Source organism: Chlamydotis macqueenii, chromosome 26 (assembly GCF_036417535.1).
Source record: "Chlamydotis macqueenii isolate bChlMac1 chromosome 26, bChlMac1.mat, whole genome shotgun sequence".
In the NCBI taxonomy this organism is placed as follows: Eukaryota; Metazoa; Chordata; class Aves; order Otidiformes; family Otididae; genus Chlamydotis; species Chlamydotis macqueenii.
The window spans coordinates 3349585-3367646 of NC_141581.1; the positions used below are offsets into that span (position 1 = coordinate 3349585).

The 18062-nt window shown below is 61.9% G+C and overlaps 3 protein-coding genes across 10 annotated transcripts; 2 read left to right on the forward strand and 1 right to left on the reverse strand.

Moving 5' to 3' along the window:
* The first annotated feature begins 1025 nt into the window (after nt 1-1025).
* THOP1 (thimet oligopeptidase 1) lies at nt 1026-10708 on the forward strand. The gene is made up of 13 exons (XM_086767466.1): nt 1026-1329; nt 1885-2088; nt 3484-3632; nt 4131-4238; nt 4962-5064; nt 5221-5381; nt 5538-5673; nt 5776-6142; nt 6412-6613; nt 6720-6906; nt 7409-7537; nt 7841-7977; nt 8084-10708. The coding sequence occupies exons 1-13, from the start codon at nt 1227-1229 to the stop codon at nt 8240-8242; spliced, it is 2145 nt and encodes a 714-aa protein (XP_086623592.1). The 5' UTR covers nt 1026-1226; the 3' UTR covers nt 8243-10708.
* An 86-nt stretch (nt 10709-10794) lies between these two features.
* Nucleotides 10795-12614, reverse strand: LOC147597533 (inactive serine/threonine-protein kinase PLK5-like). The gene is given in 9 exon segments (XM_086767681.1): nt 10795-10929; nt 11010-11222; nt 11286-11379; nt 11448-11535; nt 11609-11738; nt 11826-11975; nt 11978-12076; nt 12109-12236; nt 12515-12614. Coding segments are annotated over 9 exon segments (1137 nt in total).
* A 406-nt stretch (nt 12615-13020) lies between these two features.
* Nucleotides 13021-18036, forward strand: ADAMTSL5 (ADAMTS like 5). 8 transcript variants are annotated; one of them, XM_086767574.1, is made up of 12 exons: nt 13021-13225; nt 13882-13951; nt 14034-14185; nt 14603-14663; nt 14785-14893; nt 14989-15116; nt 15206-15329; nt 15941-16024; nt 16595-16758; nt 16842-17076; nt 17328-17412; nt 17471-18036. In XM_086767574.1, the coding sequence occupies exons 1-12, from the start codon at nt 13167-13169 to the stop codon at nt 17805-17807; spliced, it is 1608 nt and encodes a 535-aa protein (XP_086623700.1). In that variant the 5' UTR covers nt 13021-13166; the 3' UTR covers nt 17808-18036. The 8 variants fall into 8 exon arrangements, with proteins under 8 accessions (XP_086623700.1, XP_086623699.1, XP_086623701.1 ...); XM_086767573.1 differs by having other exon boundaries at nt 17494-18036; XM_086767575.1 differs by having other exon boundaries at nt 17341-17412; nt 17494-18036.
* Nucleotides 18037-18062: the final 26 nt, after the last annotated feature.

The following is an 18062-nucleotide window of genomic DNA, read 5'->3' on the forward strand; positions in this document are numbered from 1 at the left end:
AGACACAGCTGCTTGCTTGACGCTGTTGCTGAGCTGAAGTGTTCCGCCTCTTCAGAATGCTTAATTGGGTTTGTAGCACAGAAAACCATTCAGGGTCTATTAATAGAGAAATTAAGTTGTTTAAACACAACCTCTGTTAAAGAGAGCCCAACAGAGCTAAGCTGGCTGCAACCCGCTGGAAGATACCAGAGACCCTACTGGTCCCTGCCACAGACACCACCGTGAGCGCCTGTGCCAGGCTCCCAGCCCCAGTGACAAGGGAGGCCTGAGAGCCCACAGAACCCCCACGACCAGGCAGGGAGAAGGGATGTGCCTGTCCTCACACGCACCCCCGGGCCCCGGACACTTGCCCGGGCCGCAGCTCCCTCCGGTGCCCCAGGCAGGGAGGCCGGCCCGAGGGGCACGGTGGGTCCCGGGCCACTGCCCTGCTCCCGCATCGCTTCCTAAGGAGACAGGAGCACCGGTCGGGCTCTCCTTCCCGGACAGGGGAACGCGCCCGGAGCCCAGGGCCCGTGCAGCCGGGACACCCCACCACGGCCCCGGGCCCATACCGGACCCCGAGCGAGGGAAGCGTCGGGCCCCGCCACGAACCCCGGATTGGCTGCTGCTCCCGCCAGGCCCGGAGGCAGATGGGTCCCGGAGGGCAGGGCAGTCCCGTCCCGTCCCGTCCCCTCCCCGTCCCCGGCCGCCGCCCCCCGCCCCGCTCACCGGATGCCCCAACACTCGCCTCAGCCGGGGCGGGCTCAGCACTGCGCATGCGCCGCGTCACGCTTGCCCAGCGCGCCTACGCTCTTCCGCCGCTCGACGCACGCCCGCGCCACCGCCAAGCACCATCCACGCCCCGCCCCGCCCTTATGTGGCCCGGAGGAGGCGACTGCGCAGGCGCGGAGTCTTTGGCGCATGCGCAATCTGCACAACTCGGGGGCGGGACCAGAGGCCTGTCGCCCCGCCCCGATTTTTTTTTACCATAGAGAGGGGGCGTTGCCATGGGAACGGGCGGGCGCTCCGGTGCTACTCCCGGCGGGGCTCCGCTCCTGCTCCCGGGCCCGTGGCTTCGCTCGGCAGCCGCCGAGGCTGAGGGCCGGGGCAGGGAACTGGGGCTCTACGTGTGCGGGCGGCTGGGCCGCTTCCTCTGGCGCGGATGGGCTGAAGGGAAGGGGAGAGCGGCCCCCAGTCCTCCGCCTTCCCAGAATCCCTCGGCGCGGCCGCTCTCGCTGCCCGCCTCTATGGTTGGGGCACATGCTCCGTGCGTGGGGCCGGCGCGATCTCCTCGCGGCCTCGTCAGCAGAGCGGGGCCTCCCGGCACCCCCGACATGGCCCCCCCCACAGGTACCGGGTGGCGGCGGGAGAGGCTGGGGCGAGGTGGAAACGCACGGAGGGGCAGGAGGTGGGGGCAAGGGCAAGGGCGAGGGGTGGCGTGGCGTGGGAAGGGGGAGATGGGGGAGAGAGGGGTGGGGGGCAGGAGGAGGAGGAGGAGGAGGAGGCCCGGGGCAGCCCCCTCAAGGGCTGTGCAGCGAGCCCGTGGTCTCCTGCTGCTCCCCCTGTCGCCTCTCCGCCCCGCAGCTCCCGCCGCCGGGGCAGGGCACAGCCTTGTTCCCGAACCGCGACGGCCGCCTCCCCCCTCCCGTGGGCAGGGGCACGGCGGGGAGGGAGTCGGGTTTCTGTGAAGGGCTTGTCATAACTGGGAGGGCAAACAGTGCCCGGAAAATAACCCGGCTGCTGATTGCCGCCAGCGCTCTGGTTCCTCAGGAGCCTGCTTGCCCATCAGCACGGTTTGTTTGCTGGGCCTCTCCCTGAAATGGTTTTATCAAGCTTTAGCTCCGCGGCTGAATTTTCTTTCCAGCCCGTGTAAAGACTGTATCTCACCGACGGTTTCCTCCCCAGGTAACGTTGTGGACAGCCAGTCCCCCCGGCTGTTGGCAAACCAGCTGAGATGGGACCTGACTGCCGAACAGATAGAGAACATGGCTGCAGAGCTGACGGAGAAGACCAAGCTCGTGTATGACCGAGTGGGCTCCCAGGAGCAGGGCGAAGTGTCCTATGAAAACACTCTCAAGGCACTGGCAGACGTGGAAGTGGAATATACTGGTACGTACACCAGCAGGGAGTACTAGCTTCTGCACATCAACGTGTTGTTATTAAGATTTTATTGGTGAGGTTTTTTTGCTCTGTACTGTCATCTTCTTTCTTCTTCTCTTGCCTCCCTCAGCAGTATGGTGGTTTTTTTCCAGTTAATGCTTATACAGCTAGATATAAGTAAAAAGAATAGAGTAGATTTGGAAGATAAGAGTGAGTCTAAAATGAGGACGGCACTTTGGCAGCGCTGCTGCTTTGGCAGTCTGTGGGAGGCAAAGCCAGGTATTCAAGGTTGTCTCCTGCTTTTATGTGTTAGGGTGCATTAGTGGGAACAAATTGTGCATTGGCAGAAATGGTTTGGATGATCTAAGAAATCTTCAGCTCTCTTCTAACTTCCCCCCTAAGGCAGCGGATAAATGTCTCTCCACGTGCCTTGTTTAAACACTGCTGTCATTTTAGGGATTATGTATAAAGTAGTGTGACGTGATGGCATCGTGCTGGCAAACGATACAGGCTTTGATATATCTTTGGCTAATGATTTACAGCAGTAGAGTGCCAAAGTCACACAGCCCCCCTCCTGCCTCACAGCCTCTGTTAGCTGTCCTGCCTGCCCATGTGGCGCGGTGTCACATCTGTACGAAGCAGGAGCCAGCCTGCAAGCTGCTTCTTTCTTTTGTCTAGTTACTTCTTCCTAAAATAGGAGGAAAAGCCCTTATTAAACAGAGGTAATGTCAGCTTCAGAAGAAGTCAGGACTGTCAGGACTTTCTCTGGGTAACACAGATTGGCTGCCTGCTCACCTTCTACTGGGTGAAGAGTTCTCGTGCCTGCAGGGCAGCGCCTTCCCACTGGGGTTGTGTTATCTGAGGTTTTGCAGAGATGGTGGCAGGGAATGCTCTCCCTGTTTTCACTTCTAAAATGGAAATACTTCACGACAGAGCACCCCGGGACATGGTGGCTTTTGAGGCATGCCTGCAGTAAGGGTGTGTCTTCTAAGGAAAGGAGTCACACAACGATGCTGCACGTGTGTCTGCCGGCATAGGAGTCCTGTGATTCTTGAAACTTGATACCAGCTATAGCTGGGGCAAAGGCATTGGAGACTCACAGGCATGAAATTCGTCTGAGTTTTGTGAGAAAGATGGATTGCAGTGGGAAATGAGTGGACAGATGTGCTCAGCAATGAGGAAAGAGTGAGCGGGTGCTGCAGGTGGCCGAGTGCTGCTCCGCGAGGACAGCTCTGGGTCTGTCTGCTGGCAGCGGTTTGCCTTGCTCTTCCTTTGTCTGGGCGGGCAGGTCAGGCTCCAGAGGTGTCACACTGGCTCCCAGTTAACGCAGGCTCTCTGTGTACACTCCCACTCACAAGCAGTTCTGGGACATGAAGCCATTGCCTCCGCTTTCTGTCTTTCCAGTCCGTCGGAACATGCTGGACTTCCCCCAGCATGTCTCTCCTTGCAAAGATATCCGTGCGGCAAGCACCGAGGCTGACAAGAAGCTCTCGGAGTTCGACGTGGAGATGAGCATGAGGCAGGACGTGTACCAGAGGATTGTCTGGCTCCAGGTGTGTGCTTGGGAGGATACTCTGTCAGTGATGCACCTGTGAGCAGGGCACTGAAACCTCCTGGAATTAGGACAAACCCTTTTCCCCTGCCCCAGAACTTAGAAGTGAATGATATCGAGTCAAGTCTGGCACTGGTATTGCTGTGTGATCATGGCAAAATGGTCCAGCTGTTAGTGAGAATTGGGGAGTTGAGGTCTGAGGGCTCTGCTCCTCTTCATGGCCTCAATTGGCCTTGAAAATGCCGTTAGGAAACCCAAGCCTGCCTCACATGGGGAAGGGGCTGGGTAATGCCCTGGAAAGGGCTGTAATATGGCATAAAGGTGAGATGTTTAAAGCAATGCGGTAGGAACTGATGCATGAAACGTAAGCCTTCTTGTGGGGTGTTTCTGTCTGCTTTTGGGTCACTGGTGTTAAAATAACCCACAGCCCCCACTGGGACCCAACTTTCTGCAGCACCTGATCCTGCTGTTCGCTGTGCTCATGGATTTTGTTTTACAGGAGAAAGCAGAGAGCACTTCACTGAAGCCTGAAGCAAAGAGATATCTAGAGAGGCTGATTAAACTGGGTAAAAGAAACGGTCTCCATCTCCCTGAGGAAACGCAGGAGGTGAGATCACAGAGCTTAAAGGGAGCACACGTAGAGAGGGCCTTGCAGGGCTAAGAGGACAGAGTAGTGTTAGAGCGGAGAACTGAGGCTCAGACTCCTGAATTTTGCCCCTGATTTCTGTGACCTTGGGCATGTTGGGCGATGTCTCGGTGTCCCTCTTTTTCCTTTCTGTTGAATGAGGGTGACATTTACAAAACGAGGTTGACGCTGCGAGTCACGGGGCTCTGAAGAAGCTGAGATTACAGCTGGCGCTGTGCAGGTCAGGAGGGGAAGTAGCACCTGGACCCCACGTTGCAAAGGGGCAGTCAGGGAGGGTGCCCTGTGGCTGCGGTTGGGGTGAGCGGGTGGGCACCCTGAGCTGCTCAGGGTCTGCCTCTGCTATCTTGTGCCAGTGCAAGGAGCTCAAAGCTGGGTTAAAAATAGAAGAGAAGGTGAAACGAAATAAGGGTAGAGGAGGTTGTTGCTTAAACACCTGCAACTCCTGAGCTGGCAGGACACAACTGGGACCTTGCTGAGATGGCTGCTTTCCTACCAGGTGCGATCAAAGGGAGCCTGTTCTAGGTCAAGAGCTCAGCGCCTGCATGCAATTAATTCTGCAGCATTGCGTTTGAATAAAAGCCTGCTGGGCAACTCGGCAGGCCAGCTGCTGGCTGGAAATGGTGAGCAGTGCTGTTTGACTTCCCCCTTTGGACTGACTTTTCTTTATTCATCTGTATTTTAAAGAAAATCAAAGCTATTAAGAAAAAGCTCAGCGTCCTTTGCATAGACTTCAACAAGAACCTCAATGAAGACACCACTTACTTGCCCTTCTCGAAGGAGGAACTAGGTATGGAGCACTTGGGCTTTTTTCTCTGCTGATGTTGTTCTGAGTGCTTAGATTTCTCTGGCCAAGGAGCGAGAGCCTGTTTCTGTGCTCAGTCCCAGCGCTGGAATTTCTGGAGAGTCTTGAGCTCTCCATCAGTCCTGTCTTCCCTTTTCTCAGGTGGGCTACCTGAGGACTTCCTGAACTCCCTGGAGAAGACAGAGGATGGCAAGCTGAAAGTCACCTTGAAATACCCACACTATTTCCCTCTCCTGAAGAAGTGCTACGTGCCAGAGACGAGGAGGAAGGTGGAGGAAATGTTCAACTCCAGGTGCAAAGAGGTAGGTGGGCCTCACTGCTTGCCAGCAGGGCCAGGTGGGATGCCAGGTCAGGTCCAGGCTCTCATCTGGGAGCTGTATTTCTTTCCATACTGGTGCTTGTGCGTCCTTTCTCGCCCATGTACCCTGCTTCACTCTTTGTCTGACTCTTCCTTGCAGGAGAATTGCTTGATCCTCAAGGAGCTGGTGGACTTGCGGGCTCAGAAAGCCAGTCTCCTGGGCTTCAACACGCATGCAGACTTTGTGCTGGAGATGAACATGGCTAAAAGCAGCAAGACAGTAGCTACGTTCCTGGGTATGGCACTTGGCTGTGGAGGGGAAGAGCAGGGGCATGCGCTGAGCTGAGTGTGTTGCTCTCAGCCCCGGACACTAACCCTGCCTGCCTTGGTTTTCCTAGATGAGCTGGCCCAGAAGCTGAAACCCCTCGGAGAGAAGGAACGGGCTGTGATCCTGGACCTGAAAAAGAAAGAGTGCGAGAAGCGCGGCCTGGAGTTTGACAATCGCATCAATGCCTGGGACATGCGCTATTACATGAACCAGGTGGAGGAGACCAAGTACAGCGTGGACCAGAATCTGCTGAAGGAGTACTTCCCTATGCAGGTGGTCACCACAGGCCTGCTGGCCATTTACCAAGAGCTGCTGGGGCTCACCTTCCATCTGGAAGAGAAGGCTCAGGTCTGGCACGAGGACGTCCAGCTCTACACGGTGAAGGACACCTCCTCCGGGGAGACCATCGGCAAATTCTACTTGGACCTGTACCCACGGTGAGGCCCTGGGCAAGGCGAAGCGAGGGAGGAGGGCTAGGGCAGGGGGAGCAGAGCCTGCTGTATGCCTGGGGAAGAAGAGAGGCCGTCCTGCTCCCAGACGTGTGGCTGTGCGGAGGGAGGCAGGGCTGTCCCGGGAGCAAGGAGTTGGTGTGAATTGCAGCATCACCGGGGCCTTCTGCTCTGAGCAGGACCACGCTGCCCTGCACGGTGGCTCGTGATTAGCCATGAGGGAGGATCCGTGTAACAGTCTCCTCTTCCTGGCCCAGGGAAGGGAAGTATGGGCATGCAGCCTGCTTCGGCCTGCAGCCAGGCTGCCTCTTGCCAGACTCCAGCCGGCAGATCTCAGTGGCTGCCATGGTGGCCAACTTCACCAAGCCCACACCGGATGCGCCTTCCCTGCTACAGCACGACGAGGTGGAGACCTACTTCCACGAATTTGGGCATGTCATGCACCAGCTGTGCTCTCAGGTGAGGCCAGGCCGGACTGGCAGAGGATTGGTTTGTTACCTTTCCCCTGTCATGCTGTCCTGTGGGGTTAAATGATGCTCTGCTGTAACCTTTCCCTGTCTCCTAGGCGGAGTTTGCCATGTTCAGTGGGACACACGTGGAGCGGGACTTTGTCGAGGCACCGTCGCAGATGCTGGAGAACTGGGTGTGGGAGAAGGAGCCGCTGCTGCGCATGTCCAGACACTACAAAACTGGAAGCCCCATCCCTGATGAGCTGCTGGAGAAGCTCATTAAATCCCGGCAGGCAAACACAGGTGGGTCCCTGCGGAGGGAAGTGGGAGCCAGCGAAGAGGAGCAAGAAGGGAGCAAGGGCTGTGCGCTGTCCCGAGCGAGGGCAGAGCCTTGTCATGGTGTCCCCTGTGCGTGGGGAGGGAAAGGGGACCCTTAGTGGCCTGGCTGGGTGGAGGAAAGGCTTTGTCCTTCTTGCTGTGGGGACCGAGGAGACTGAGGGGAAGGAATCATATCTACCTGCTGTTAATCTGGGAAGAGCAAGGGTGGCGTGGCAGGAGGCCCAGTGGGCTGGGTGGCGGCACGGTGAGAAGAGGTGCCAGGGAAGGCAGAGATTATCTGCAGGCAGGGGATACAGCTTAGGCCTTAGTGGGGGCTGCTGAACTGGGGCTGCTCTGGGGAAGCGGGTCAGAAATTGGGTGTGGGGAGTACTGTGGGAGCGCCCCTGCCTGCCCTGCTGCAACCTGATCTTGGAGACGCTCCTGCCTGCAGCCGGGAGCTCAGTTTGCCTCCTTCTTCCGGGAACAGGGCTCTTCAACCTGCGTCAGATCGTCCTGGCCAAAGTGGACCAGGCGCTGCACACCCTGACGAAGGCTGACCCCGTGGAGGTGTTTGCCCAGCTGTGTGAAGAGGTGCTGGGCATCCCTGCCACCCCAGGTACCCAGGGGCTTGGGGTCCCACTCTCACTGTCTCTCTAGGCCTGGCCTGCAAACTTGGCTCAGCAGCTTCTTTTCAAGGCTGGAGCTTCAGGCTGGCTTAGTGGGGACAGTTTCTGTTGTCTCCAGGAAAAGCAGGGCTGAAACTGTACTAAAGTAACTGGAAAGTTGTTCCTTTTTTTTTTTTCCCCTGCGATTGTGACCAAGCTGTGACACCTTTACAGGATGGAGGGGGGTTTTCCATGCTGTGAGCGATTCCAGCAGCCTTTCTCATTAACGTCCCCTCCCTTCCTTTGCCCCAAAGGTACAAACATGCCTGCTACATTTGGCCACTTGGCCGGAGGCTACGATGCCCAGTACTATGGCTACCTCTGGAGTGAAGTGTACTCCATGGATATGTTCCACACGCGCTTCAAGCAGGAAGGGATCATGAACTGTAAGGTAGGGAGGACATCCTGTGTGGGTGGGCTCTTGGCGTGTGGCAGGGGAGCTGCATCAGTGGGAAGGCAGGTGTCCTATGCGTACCCCTGTCTCCCTCTCCTCACAGGTGGGCATGGATTACAGGAATTGCATCCTGCATCCTGGCGGTTCCGTGGATGCTTCTGACATGTTGAGGAAGTTCCTGGGCCGCGAGCCCAAGCAGGATGCCTTCCTCGCCAGCAAAGGGCTGAAGGTGGAGAGCAACTCACTGCCTTCGGCCTGCTGAGAAACTGCTCCGGCCTGTTTGAGTCAAGCCAGCTCCATTGTCTACGCACCAGTCCTCTCAGGCCAAGCAATACCCGGTGCTTCTGTCACCAGAGGCATCCTGAGCCAGCCCCTGCCTCGAGCTGTTCCTCCAGGATCCTGCTCCGAGCTCACCCTGGGCTTCAGGAATTGGATTCAGCACTGGTCCAGGGCTCTGCAGTGACAGCTCTGCGAAGAGAGTTGAATTGCCTTTGTCACCCGTCTGAGGGGGATGGGGCTGTGGGTAGCCCACACAAATTGGCTGAACTTTGAACCTGATTTCTGCACCAGGGTGAGTTTCAACCTCATTTATAGTCAGGGAGGAGAGTGAGAGAAGTTACCAAACTTGAATCATTGTTTTAAAATCCCCTCTTTTTAAGAAGTGAGATTTCCCACCGGGCTTGGCTTGTTTTGTGCCACAGGGCAGGCTTACTGTTCTGAGCATGAAACAAGCGGCTGTGCTGGGAGGTGTGCTCTCCCCGTCTTTGGGCAGCTGGCGGCTGTGGAATAAAGGTGGGGAGATCCCTGATCTTCAGACCCATTGCATTTACTGGAACGTCCTGCCCTGAGCCCCTCAGACGTTCCTGCCTGAGCAGCGGGCCTGGGAGAGGGGCAGAGATGGCTGGTACAGCTATTCCCACAACAGAGGGTCTGGGGAGCACGGCCAGGGGGTTGTACCTTCCCTCAGGCTCTATTGGAGCTGCTGGGACCCTGCTCTTGGGGCCGTTGTAGGGTGGCCAGTGCCTTTTGGGCTCAGCTCATGGCAGCAGAGGCTGTGTTGCTATTGCTGTCATCTCTAAGCCAGGGTAAGACAGGGGAGGGCTGTGGGGGGGAAAAAAAAAAGCGAACAGCTTCAAACAACACAGATGCCAGGAATAAAAATAATCAAGTGGGCTTTGTGCCAGGCCTTGGGCGGCCAGGCTCTGGGTGTGATGCCGAGCTGGGGGACGGCAGCCAGCCCTTTGCCCAGCCTTGGGAGCAGCTGGGCTGTGCCACTTGCCCCTCTAGCTGTTCCCCTGTCCCTAAAAACTCTGAATTCGGGGCCCATGTGGCATGGTGTGCCTCCCTCCGTGGTGCCGATCTTCCCAGTGTGGCTGTGCCCTTGCAGGCAGGAGGGCAACTCTGCCGTTGTGTGCGGGGCTGTGGGTCGGAGCTGCCGGAGGGCAACACTGACCCCAAGGGCAAAGGCTGATTTTGGATTTTGCTGACCTAGGAATCACGCACAGGCTGGGAAAGGTTTTTAGCAGCAAGCGTGCGGGGCAGGCGGAAGGCAGGCTGCTTCCTTAGTAGCAGAGGGGAGCTGAGGACCTTGGAGGGGAGCTGTGAGCTCCCACTGGCGTGAGGGATTTGTGACGACGGGGTATGGAGGGCAGATGTTGTTTTCTGGTGTCCTGCCCCACCTTCAGCCTCGAGTCTCTCTGTGTGACACCATTTGAGGGCCACAGGGTCAATCCCTACAGCTCTTCCCCTGCAGGTTGAGCACGCGGAGGGTCCTGGAGAGAGGCTAGGGCTGCACATGGGAGCTGCTGTCCCTCCGCAGGGTCTCATGCCGCAGCTCCCTCCCCGGCTGGGCTGTTCCCTTTGCTTCTCCTCTCCTCTGGGCTGCGTCACTGTAGCAGCTCTGCCTTCCTTCTCAGCAGCTGCTGCTGACAGCGTTGGAAGAAAGCTCACCCCAAGTGCAGACAAAGTCGTTGGTGCCACCTCCCTCCCCTAGACCCCCTTAGTGACACGGGATGGCTGGTGACACCCTTCCTCACCGGTCCCCTCTTGTGCTGACAGGTGGATGGGTCCATAAGCAGCGAAGCGGCTCCTTGGTGCTTGCTGGGGCCACGTTGAGCATCTTGTCTTGTCCCCACTCTCTGTTTTAGGCGTAGGCGAGTGTCCGTCCCAGGTGCTGGCTGCGCAGGGCCAGGTGCTCTCAAGTTGACGCTGTGGGTGTTTTAAGTGTTGTGTTTTACTGAGCTTTCAGGGTTTTCTTTCAGACCTCTTCTCTCGAGGGAGAGAATTGAAGCTGAACAGAGAAACCGCGCACTTTCCTTCCTCCTTCCCAGGCCACAAATAACTGTCCCTCCCTCCAGTAACCCTGCTGCTGGCAGAGCAGTGAGAGGCGCCGCTGGAGGCTGCGGCCAGGCAGAGCTAGGGGACCGGGTGCCTGCCCAGGCACTGCCGTTCCTTCTGCGTGGGTGATGCCGGGAGCAAGTCCGGGCCCCCACCTCCTTGGAGCTGCACCTTCGCCCCCACCAGCTCCTTGTCCCCATCCTGTCCCAGGCTGGCGGGGAAGAGAGGTCCCTCTCGGGTTTGTTTTTAGGTTTATTTTTTTTTCTGTTAACCTTTTCTAAGGGCAAACTAGTGTGTGTGTGCCGTGCATAATGGTCACGTCCCGCCCTGCTTGTTTCAATGACTGGATTTTAGACGGTTCCTAGCACTAATAAAGTTTTTCCTAAGCGGATGTTTGCACAGCTCGCGTCCTGCCGAGGAAGCTGCTCTGTCGCTGCGGGGAGACGGCTGCCCTCCGGGGTGGCAGGGGGGTGAGTCTCAGCACTCCTGGACAGCTGCCCCCCCGCCCAGCACTGCAGCAGCCTCCCGCAGCGCTCTGCACAGTGGGTTCTGTCCCACGAAGACGGGCACCAAGCGGCAGGCGCGGGGCGGCTGCCTGTCCGGCGTGAAGCCCTGGGGAGCGAGAGGCAGTGACCCTCTCCCATCCCCCACCGTGTCCATGGGGGCTGTGTCTCCCCCCGCCAGCCCCACACCTGGGTGAAGGAGCTGTGGTCCAGCACGTCGTGCAGGCTGGGCCGTGCTGCAGGCTCAGGGGTCAGCAGGCAAGCGATGGGAGCCCGGGCGCGGAGCGAGAGGTGAGGGGGCAGCGGGTAGCACGCTGCCCGGATACGCTGGTACAGCTCCTGCCGGGAGGCTGCCTCGAACGGGGGACTGCCCGTCAGCACCGTGTACGTGGGAGGATCCAGCTGCTCAGTGGGGCCGGAAGCACCCCCTGCCCTCCTTCCCTCCCTGCAGCTCCCCGCTTTCGCGGCACAGCCCAGGGCCCAGATGTCTGAGGGCACCCCGTGTCCCTTGTGATCCAGCACCTCCGGGGCCAGGTAGCTGGGTGTTCCACAGAGCGCCCTGGGCAGACGGGCAGGGTGAGCCCTGTCCCCGTACCCGCTCCTGGGCAGCGCCGCGGTTCCCCTCACCCCCAGCGCCTGCCGGACGGTGCCTCTTGCCGCGCCAGCCCCAGGTCCCCGATCTTCACCTCCATCTTCTCTGTCACCAAGAAGTTGCCTGCGAAGGGCGATGAGCCCGGGCGGGGCTGGCACGGCTCGCCCTCCCTCCGCCCCATCTTTGCCCCACGCACTCAGCTTGAGGTCCCGGTGGACAGTGCCCTGTCCGTGGAGGTAGCGCAGCCCTGAGATGATTTGCCGCAGGTAATACCGCACCTCCGGCTCCGTCAGCCTCCCCTGGGCCCGCAGGATGTCGGCGAGGGACTGGGAATGCAGCAAGACGCCAGGTCGGGGCCCTAGCAAAGCCCTGGTGTGGGGATGCTCTGTTTTGGGGTGCCAGTGCTCACTCACGCTCCGGCTGCGGTATTCCAGCAGCAGGTAGACGTGGCCGCAGTCAGCGAAATGCCCGTGGAGGTGGACGATGTGCCGGTGGCGCAGGTGGCCGTGCAGCTCCTGCTCCTGCTCCACCTGTGTTGGCATGAGCCCCACAGCCCCCTCACGGGGAACCCTCTGGATCCAGGGACCCCCAACATGCACCCTCGGGGAGATGGAAACCCCCCCAAGCATCCCAGGAAGGAGGGAGAAGGGGCACTGTGAGGTCCCTGTGGGCATTGCCCTCCCCTTCCCCGGGGACTTTCTGTGTATCCCCGAGACTCGCCCTCTCCCTGACGCCCACCGCTGCGAGCTGGGCTCGTGGGATGACCTTTGCCGCGCAGACCTTGCCGCTGGCCGCCTCCGTCAGCTGGTAGCAGCGCCCAAAGGCCCCCTGTGAGGACAGTTTCAGGACCCCAAGGGGCGAGAGGCCGTGCAGAAAGGGGGTCCCGGTGTCAGGGAGCCCAAGGGACCCGGCCGGTGCTGGGCCCAGGCACCTCCTCTGCTCCAGCTGGGTCCCAGCAATTTCCCCACTGCCTCAGTTTCCCCTTCCCCAGAGGGGATATGGTGGGGGACCCTCGGCAGCCCCAGGGGGTGTGGGTGTGTGACACTGACAGAGGGGATGCTGCCTGGGCTGAGGGGTGCAGGGAAGAGGGCGATGGGGGAATTTCCCTCTCCCAGGAGCCGTCCCCGCTTGTAGAGTATCCTGCTGCCTGCGTCTTGGGTGTACCAACCTGGGAGCTGCTCCTCTGCATGCCCCGCTGCCATCCTGCCCCCCGCCCTTTGCTGGGGTCACCCCCAAGGGGACCCCCACACCCTTAACCCCTTCCTCTCTGGGCTGGGGGCAGCCCTGCGGGACCCAAGGGGGGCTGGATGTGAGGGGCACAGCTGGGATGCTCAGCGTCAGGGGGTACCAGGAGGGTCCCACATCAGGTTGAGGTGGGCTTGGGGGCATCCCCTCTGCAGCTGCTGCTCATGGGGTCCTGGGGGGGGGGGCACAGATGCTGCAAAGCAGTATCTGGGCCCCCCCAGGACCCCACCAGTCCCCCTTTTTTTGCCAGCGCTCCGGGCTCCGAAGGGTTAAGGGGAGGGCTGGGCGCACCTTTGGGGCTGGATATTAATAACGCGGGGGGGAGGGACGGGAGGCGAGCTGGGGTGGGGGGGGTTTGAAAGCCTCGCCCGGCCCCCCCGGAGCTGCGCAGGCGATGCCCGATCTTCCTGAATCCCCTCTTCCCGTTACTGGGACGTCGAACCGGGATTGAGCCACCGGGATCCTCCCTCCCCCCCTCCTGCGGCTTCCCACCCGGGACGAGGGGTGGCATGGCCGAGTGGGGGTGTCGGGGAGGCCCAGTCCCCCGCGGAGGACCCCACGGTACCGGGTAAGGTCCCGATTTCTGCTTTAACCCTCTCGCGGACCCCCGAGACCCCTCCCCACCGCCCTACCAACTCCTGCGGGGAAACTGAGGCACGCGGTGCATTTGGATCCCCCTCGCCCCACGGGAGCGATGGCACCGCGACCCCCGTCCCCCCCTCCCCGCCCTGCCGGAGCTGCAGGAGTTGGAGTGCTCCAGCTTCAGGCGCTTTGGGACTGGGGTCTCCCTGCTGCCCCTCGACCTGGCTTGCCCCATGGCGGGGCCAGATCTGGATCAGGGAGCGACACGGAGTCCCGGCCCCCGCCACACAGGTCTGGTCCTGTCCCGGCAGGCGGCGAGCCGAGCCCGGCTCCCCGCCGCGGGGCTGTGGGTGCAGCGATGCCGTCACCCGTGCCTGGAGCCGCGTGGGCACGTGTGCGGGACGCGGCATCGCCTGCTTGGCCGCGCCTGCTTGCGTGACCTCGCTCAGGGTCGGAGGCCCCGATGTTGCCACATGGCACCAGCCTCCCCAGTGGTGGGGACTCTCACACCGCGTCTCCATCTCGCCTCCTTCCCCATCGCCGGGCTCCTTGTGAAGGTCACCAATTCCGGGACGTGGGACACCCCACTGCTGGTCCCCCAGGCCCCGGGGACGGTGGGGCTCAGGGCTTTCTGCTCCTCAGGCACCGGTGGCTGTGGTGGCTGCTGCTTGTGGCCTGGCTCTGCCTGGGCTGCAGCGTCGGCACCGTGCAGGTGAGGGGTTCAGGGTGCACGGCGGCACCCCAGTGCTGCCCTAACCCAGCCCCAGTGCTAACCGTCACCTTCCTCCACGCAGGGCCCAGCCCTGGGGACACCGGCCTGGGTCCCCAAGCCCTCAGCTCCTGCTTGGCCCCACCAGCAGCCAGCCTGGGGGCCCTGGGGACCCTGGAGCCCCTGTTCCAGCTCTTGTGGGGACGGCGTTGCCCTCCGCACCCGGAGGTGCCTGCGGTGAGTGGGCGACGGGGCAGCATGGCCCCCCTTGGGGTGTCCCCACTCCCAAACCCCACGTGGCACCCAAAACCTGTAGCGTAGCCCTGCCACTGGCTCCGCATGTGTCCCTGCAGGCCCTCAGCACCGCGCTGCGCCCGGCCCAAATTTCAGATTGATTTTGGAGGGGGAGGGCGGGGGGTGCCAGACCCTGGCACCTCCATTCTGGGTGCCACTATGGCAGGACGTGGCCACGTGCGGGACGTCAGGGTCCCTGCTCCCCGGTGGGAATGCGTTGCTCCCAGCCCAACTTTGGCTCGGTGGCTCGGTGTCCTGGCCCCAGGGATGGAGAGGGTCCCTCCGGGGGACGCGGGGTGCAGCCGGGGCTGTTCAAGGGGGCTGTGCCGCAGCCTCGTGGTGCTGACGCTGTGGCTGCAGCTCCGCTGAGGAGGAGCCGTGCACAGGCGACCCGCGGCAGTACCGGCTCTGCCAGCTCCAGGTGAGCATGTGAAGGCTGCGGGATGGCTGATCCCGGTCCCCATCCCATGGGGCTCCATCATCCCAGTCCCATGGGGCTCCATCGTCCCAGTCTCGTGGGCCCCATCTTGCCGCTTCCGCAGGGCTGTCCCGGCAGCTCGGTGTCCTTCCGCGCCATGCAGTGCTCCCTCTACGACAACAAGCCCGTGTTGGGCACGCCGGCCCGCTACCGCTGGGTGCCTTTCCATGGAGGTGAGTCCCAGGGCAGCAGGCGGCATCGACAGGTTGACTGGGGGCTGTGGCTGCCACCAGCATCACCCCCTTCCCTTCTTGCCTGGTTCTGGCAGCCCCCAACCTCTGTGACCTCAACTGCCTGGCCGTGGGGCACAACTTCTACTACACCTTCGGCCGGGTGCTGGATGGCACCCGCTGCGGCCCTGGCTCCCCAGACCTCTGCGTCGGCGGGCGCTGCCTGGTGAGCGTGCGTGGGGCAGGGACCCCCGGGACCCCTGGGACCCCCAGCCCTGAGCCCCCGCCCTGAGGCTGCGTCTCGGCTCCCTGCAGAGCGTGGGCTGCGATGGGATCCTGGGCTCGGGCACGCAGCCCAACGCCTGCGGCCAGTGCGGCGGCGGCCACAACATGTGTCTCTTCGTGCACCGGCTCTTCCAGGGCGTGGACCCTTCCTCCGGTGAATGAACCATTGCCCTGGCCCCTTCCATGGGTGAATGCTTTGACTCTTGGCTCCCCTGTCCTCCTGTCCCCCGTCTGCGGCCCCAAGGCATCGCCTGGGTCCCCTCTCCATCTGCACCACCACTGCTGGGATGTCTCCCTGATCCCTTCCTGTCCCCAACACGCGGGGACAGGGGCAGTGGACTCAAAGGAGACCCCTCCTGGAGGTGATTTTGCCCTGCTGCAGAGGGTATCGCTCTGCCAGCGGCTGGGTGGGGGATCTCTGGGGCACACCCATGGTCCACAGGATCCCCAGGGTTGTTCAGGGGTCCCCGGGGGCACCCAGGTCCACGTGGTCCATACCGGGTGTCCACGGGGGGCCTGGCCAGGCTGTGGGGATGGTGACGTCTGTGAGGGCAGGCAGCCCCGGGTGGCACCCCAGGGCCATTGTTGGGTGCCCCGGATGTCCCAGCACGCAGGGCCCAGCTGGGTTAATGCTGCTGGTGCTTGGGATGAGGCTGGGGCTGCCCCAGACCCAGAGCTCCTCAATGCCCAGCCCCCTCCTGCCCCGTCCCCCCCCCGTCCCTGGGCTGTCCCCTCGGCCGCACCCTGACTCTACTCCCCTGCCAGGTTATTTTGGGTACATGAACGTGACCAAGATCCCAGCTGGGGCCACCCACATCAAGGTGATGGACAAGAGCCGCAACTACCTTGGTAGGACACTTCTCGTCTCCATCCCAGTCAGTCCCAGTCCATCCCAGTTGGTCCTGGTTGGTGCCACCCGTGGGTGCAGGCAGGGCAGGGGGTGGCCATGCCGTGCCGGTTCCCCCATTCAGACGCTGTTTTGAGCATCGCGGGCTCCGTGAGCTCGCCAGCACTTGGGGCTCATTTCCAGAGCCTGTGGCCGTGGGTTTTGGGAAGGGCTGAGCTGGAGACGGGCCAGGCCGGCCACCACGGGACCAGGACCGAGACCCCATCCCCACACCCACCCCCAGTCCTCCTCCCGATGCTGTCAGGGCCCCACCAGGACCCAGAGCTTGGGGGCTGGAGGGGGGTTTTGTGCCCCAGGGTTTGGCTCCGGCTTGAGACCAAAGCCAAGTCCTTACAAGAAAGCAGATTTCTCCTGAGCCCCCACAGCAGCTCTCCCAGCCCACGCTGCCCTCCCTGCTCCGGGAGAGGCCTCCAGTGGGGACCCAGGCGTCTGGGCTGCCCCTGGCCCAGCCCAGCGCGGGGGTCCTGGGGACCATGCGGTGCTCGGGCCCCCGGACGCGTTACCTCCCGCAGCCCTGATGACAAGCAATGGGCGCTATGTGCTCAATGGGGACTGGTCCATCGCTTGGCCGGGGCCGTACGAGGTGGCCGGCACCCAGCTGCACTACGCCCGGGCCCCTGATGGCACCGAGAGCCTGGAGGCACCCGGGCCCATCGACGAGGATCTGCACGTGATGGTAAGGGCTTGGGTGGTGCGGGGACGGGGTCAGCTGGCCCCCAGCTCCCATCGCTCCCCTTATCTCTGCCCTTGCCCTCGCAGGTCCTGCTGCAGGAGCCCAACCCCAGCATCGAGTACGAGTTCTGGCTGCCCCGCGGGCACCTTGAGCCCGACGCCAGCCCCCTGCGGCAGCCCCAGCCCCGGAGGGCCGGCAGCCCCCCACCTCAGGAGCCCCCGGTCACCCTGGCCCCTGCACTGCCACCCCAGCCTGGGGGCTCTGCCACGGAGCCGCCACTGAGAGGCCCCCCTGGCCGGAGTGGGGCCGCAGCTGCTGGAGGTGCCTGCTCCCCCGTGGAGGTCCCCACAGCCCCCTGCATCTCTGGGCTCTCTGCTGTGGGGAGAGTCCTGGAGACCTCATGGGTTCTCCATGAGATGAGAACCCTAAAAAAGGGCCCTCTGACTTAACCCTCCCCAGGACCCTCGTGTGTCCCCTCTCTCTTTATGGGGTGTGGACCCTCAGTGCCCCCTCCCACTGCTGCAGGGGAGGTTGGCAGTGCTGTGTCCCCTCTCCTCTGTTAACCGCTGCAGCTTTGCCCCGCAGGGCAATGCGGGAGGTGCCACCCGGCCAAGGGGCGCTCCCAGCGCATCCGGCACTTCTGCCAGAGCGACTTCGGTGAGTGCTGGGGACGGGAAGGGGCTTGGGGCGATGCTGGGAATTGCGCCTGGCTCAGGGTGCCCCACGCTCGCCCCGCAGTCTTCCAGGGCCGGATACTGGCGCAGCGCTTGGTGGGGCAGGAGACGCGCTACGAGGTGGAGGTGAAAACGCCGTATCGTCACCGCTTCCCACTGGTGCCCCGGGAGTACGTGTGGGTGCCCAACACCTGCGGCTGCCCCCCGCTCCGGACAGGCGGAGAGTACCTGCTCATGGCGCGGCGGCACGTCAACTACGAGCGTACGCTCAACCGCATCCTGCTGCAGGACGACGGCTACGCCCGGCCATGGACGCCCCGCGAGGGCCAGCTGGTGCGGGAGGCAGCCTGGCACTGCCCCCAGCCCCGGCCGCCCTGATCCCCCCGTGCAGCTCCATCCGGCAGGACCCCGAGGGCAAACCTGGGGGGCTCCTGTCGTGCACCAAGCCCTTTCTATGGCTGCGGGGGGGCCAGGGCCCCAGGGACCCCCATCCCGCCCTCTGCCCCGCACTGGGCATCTCGCTGTCCTTGGGCTGCAGGGAGGGTGGAGGAGGGTGGTAATTTATTTTATTTTTTTTTTTCAGAAAATAAACCTGTATATCACCTCGCTCGCTGCATGCACCTTCCTGGCTGG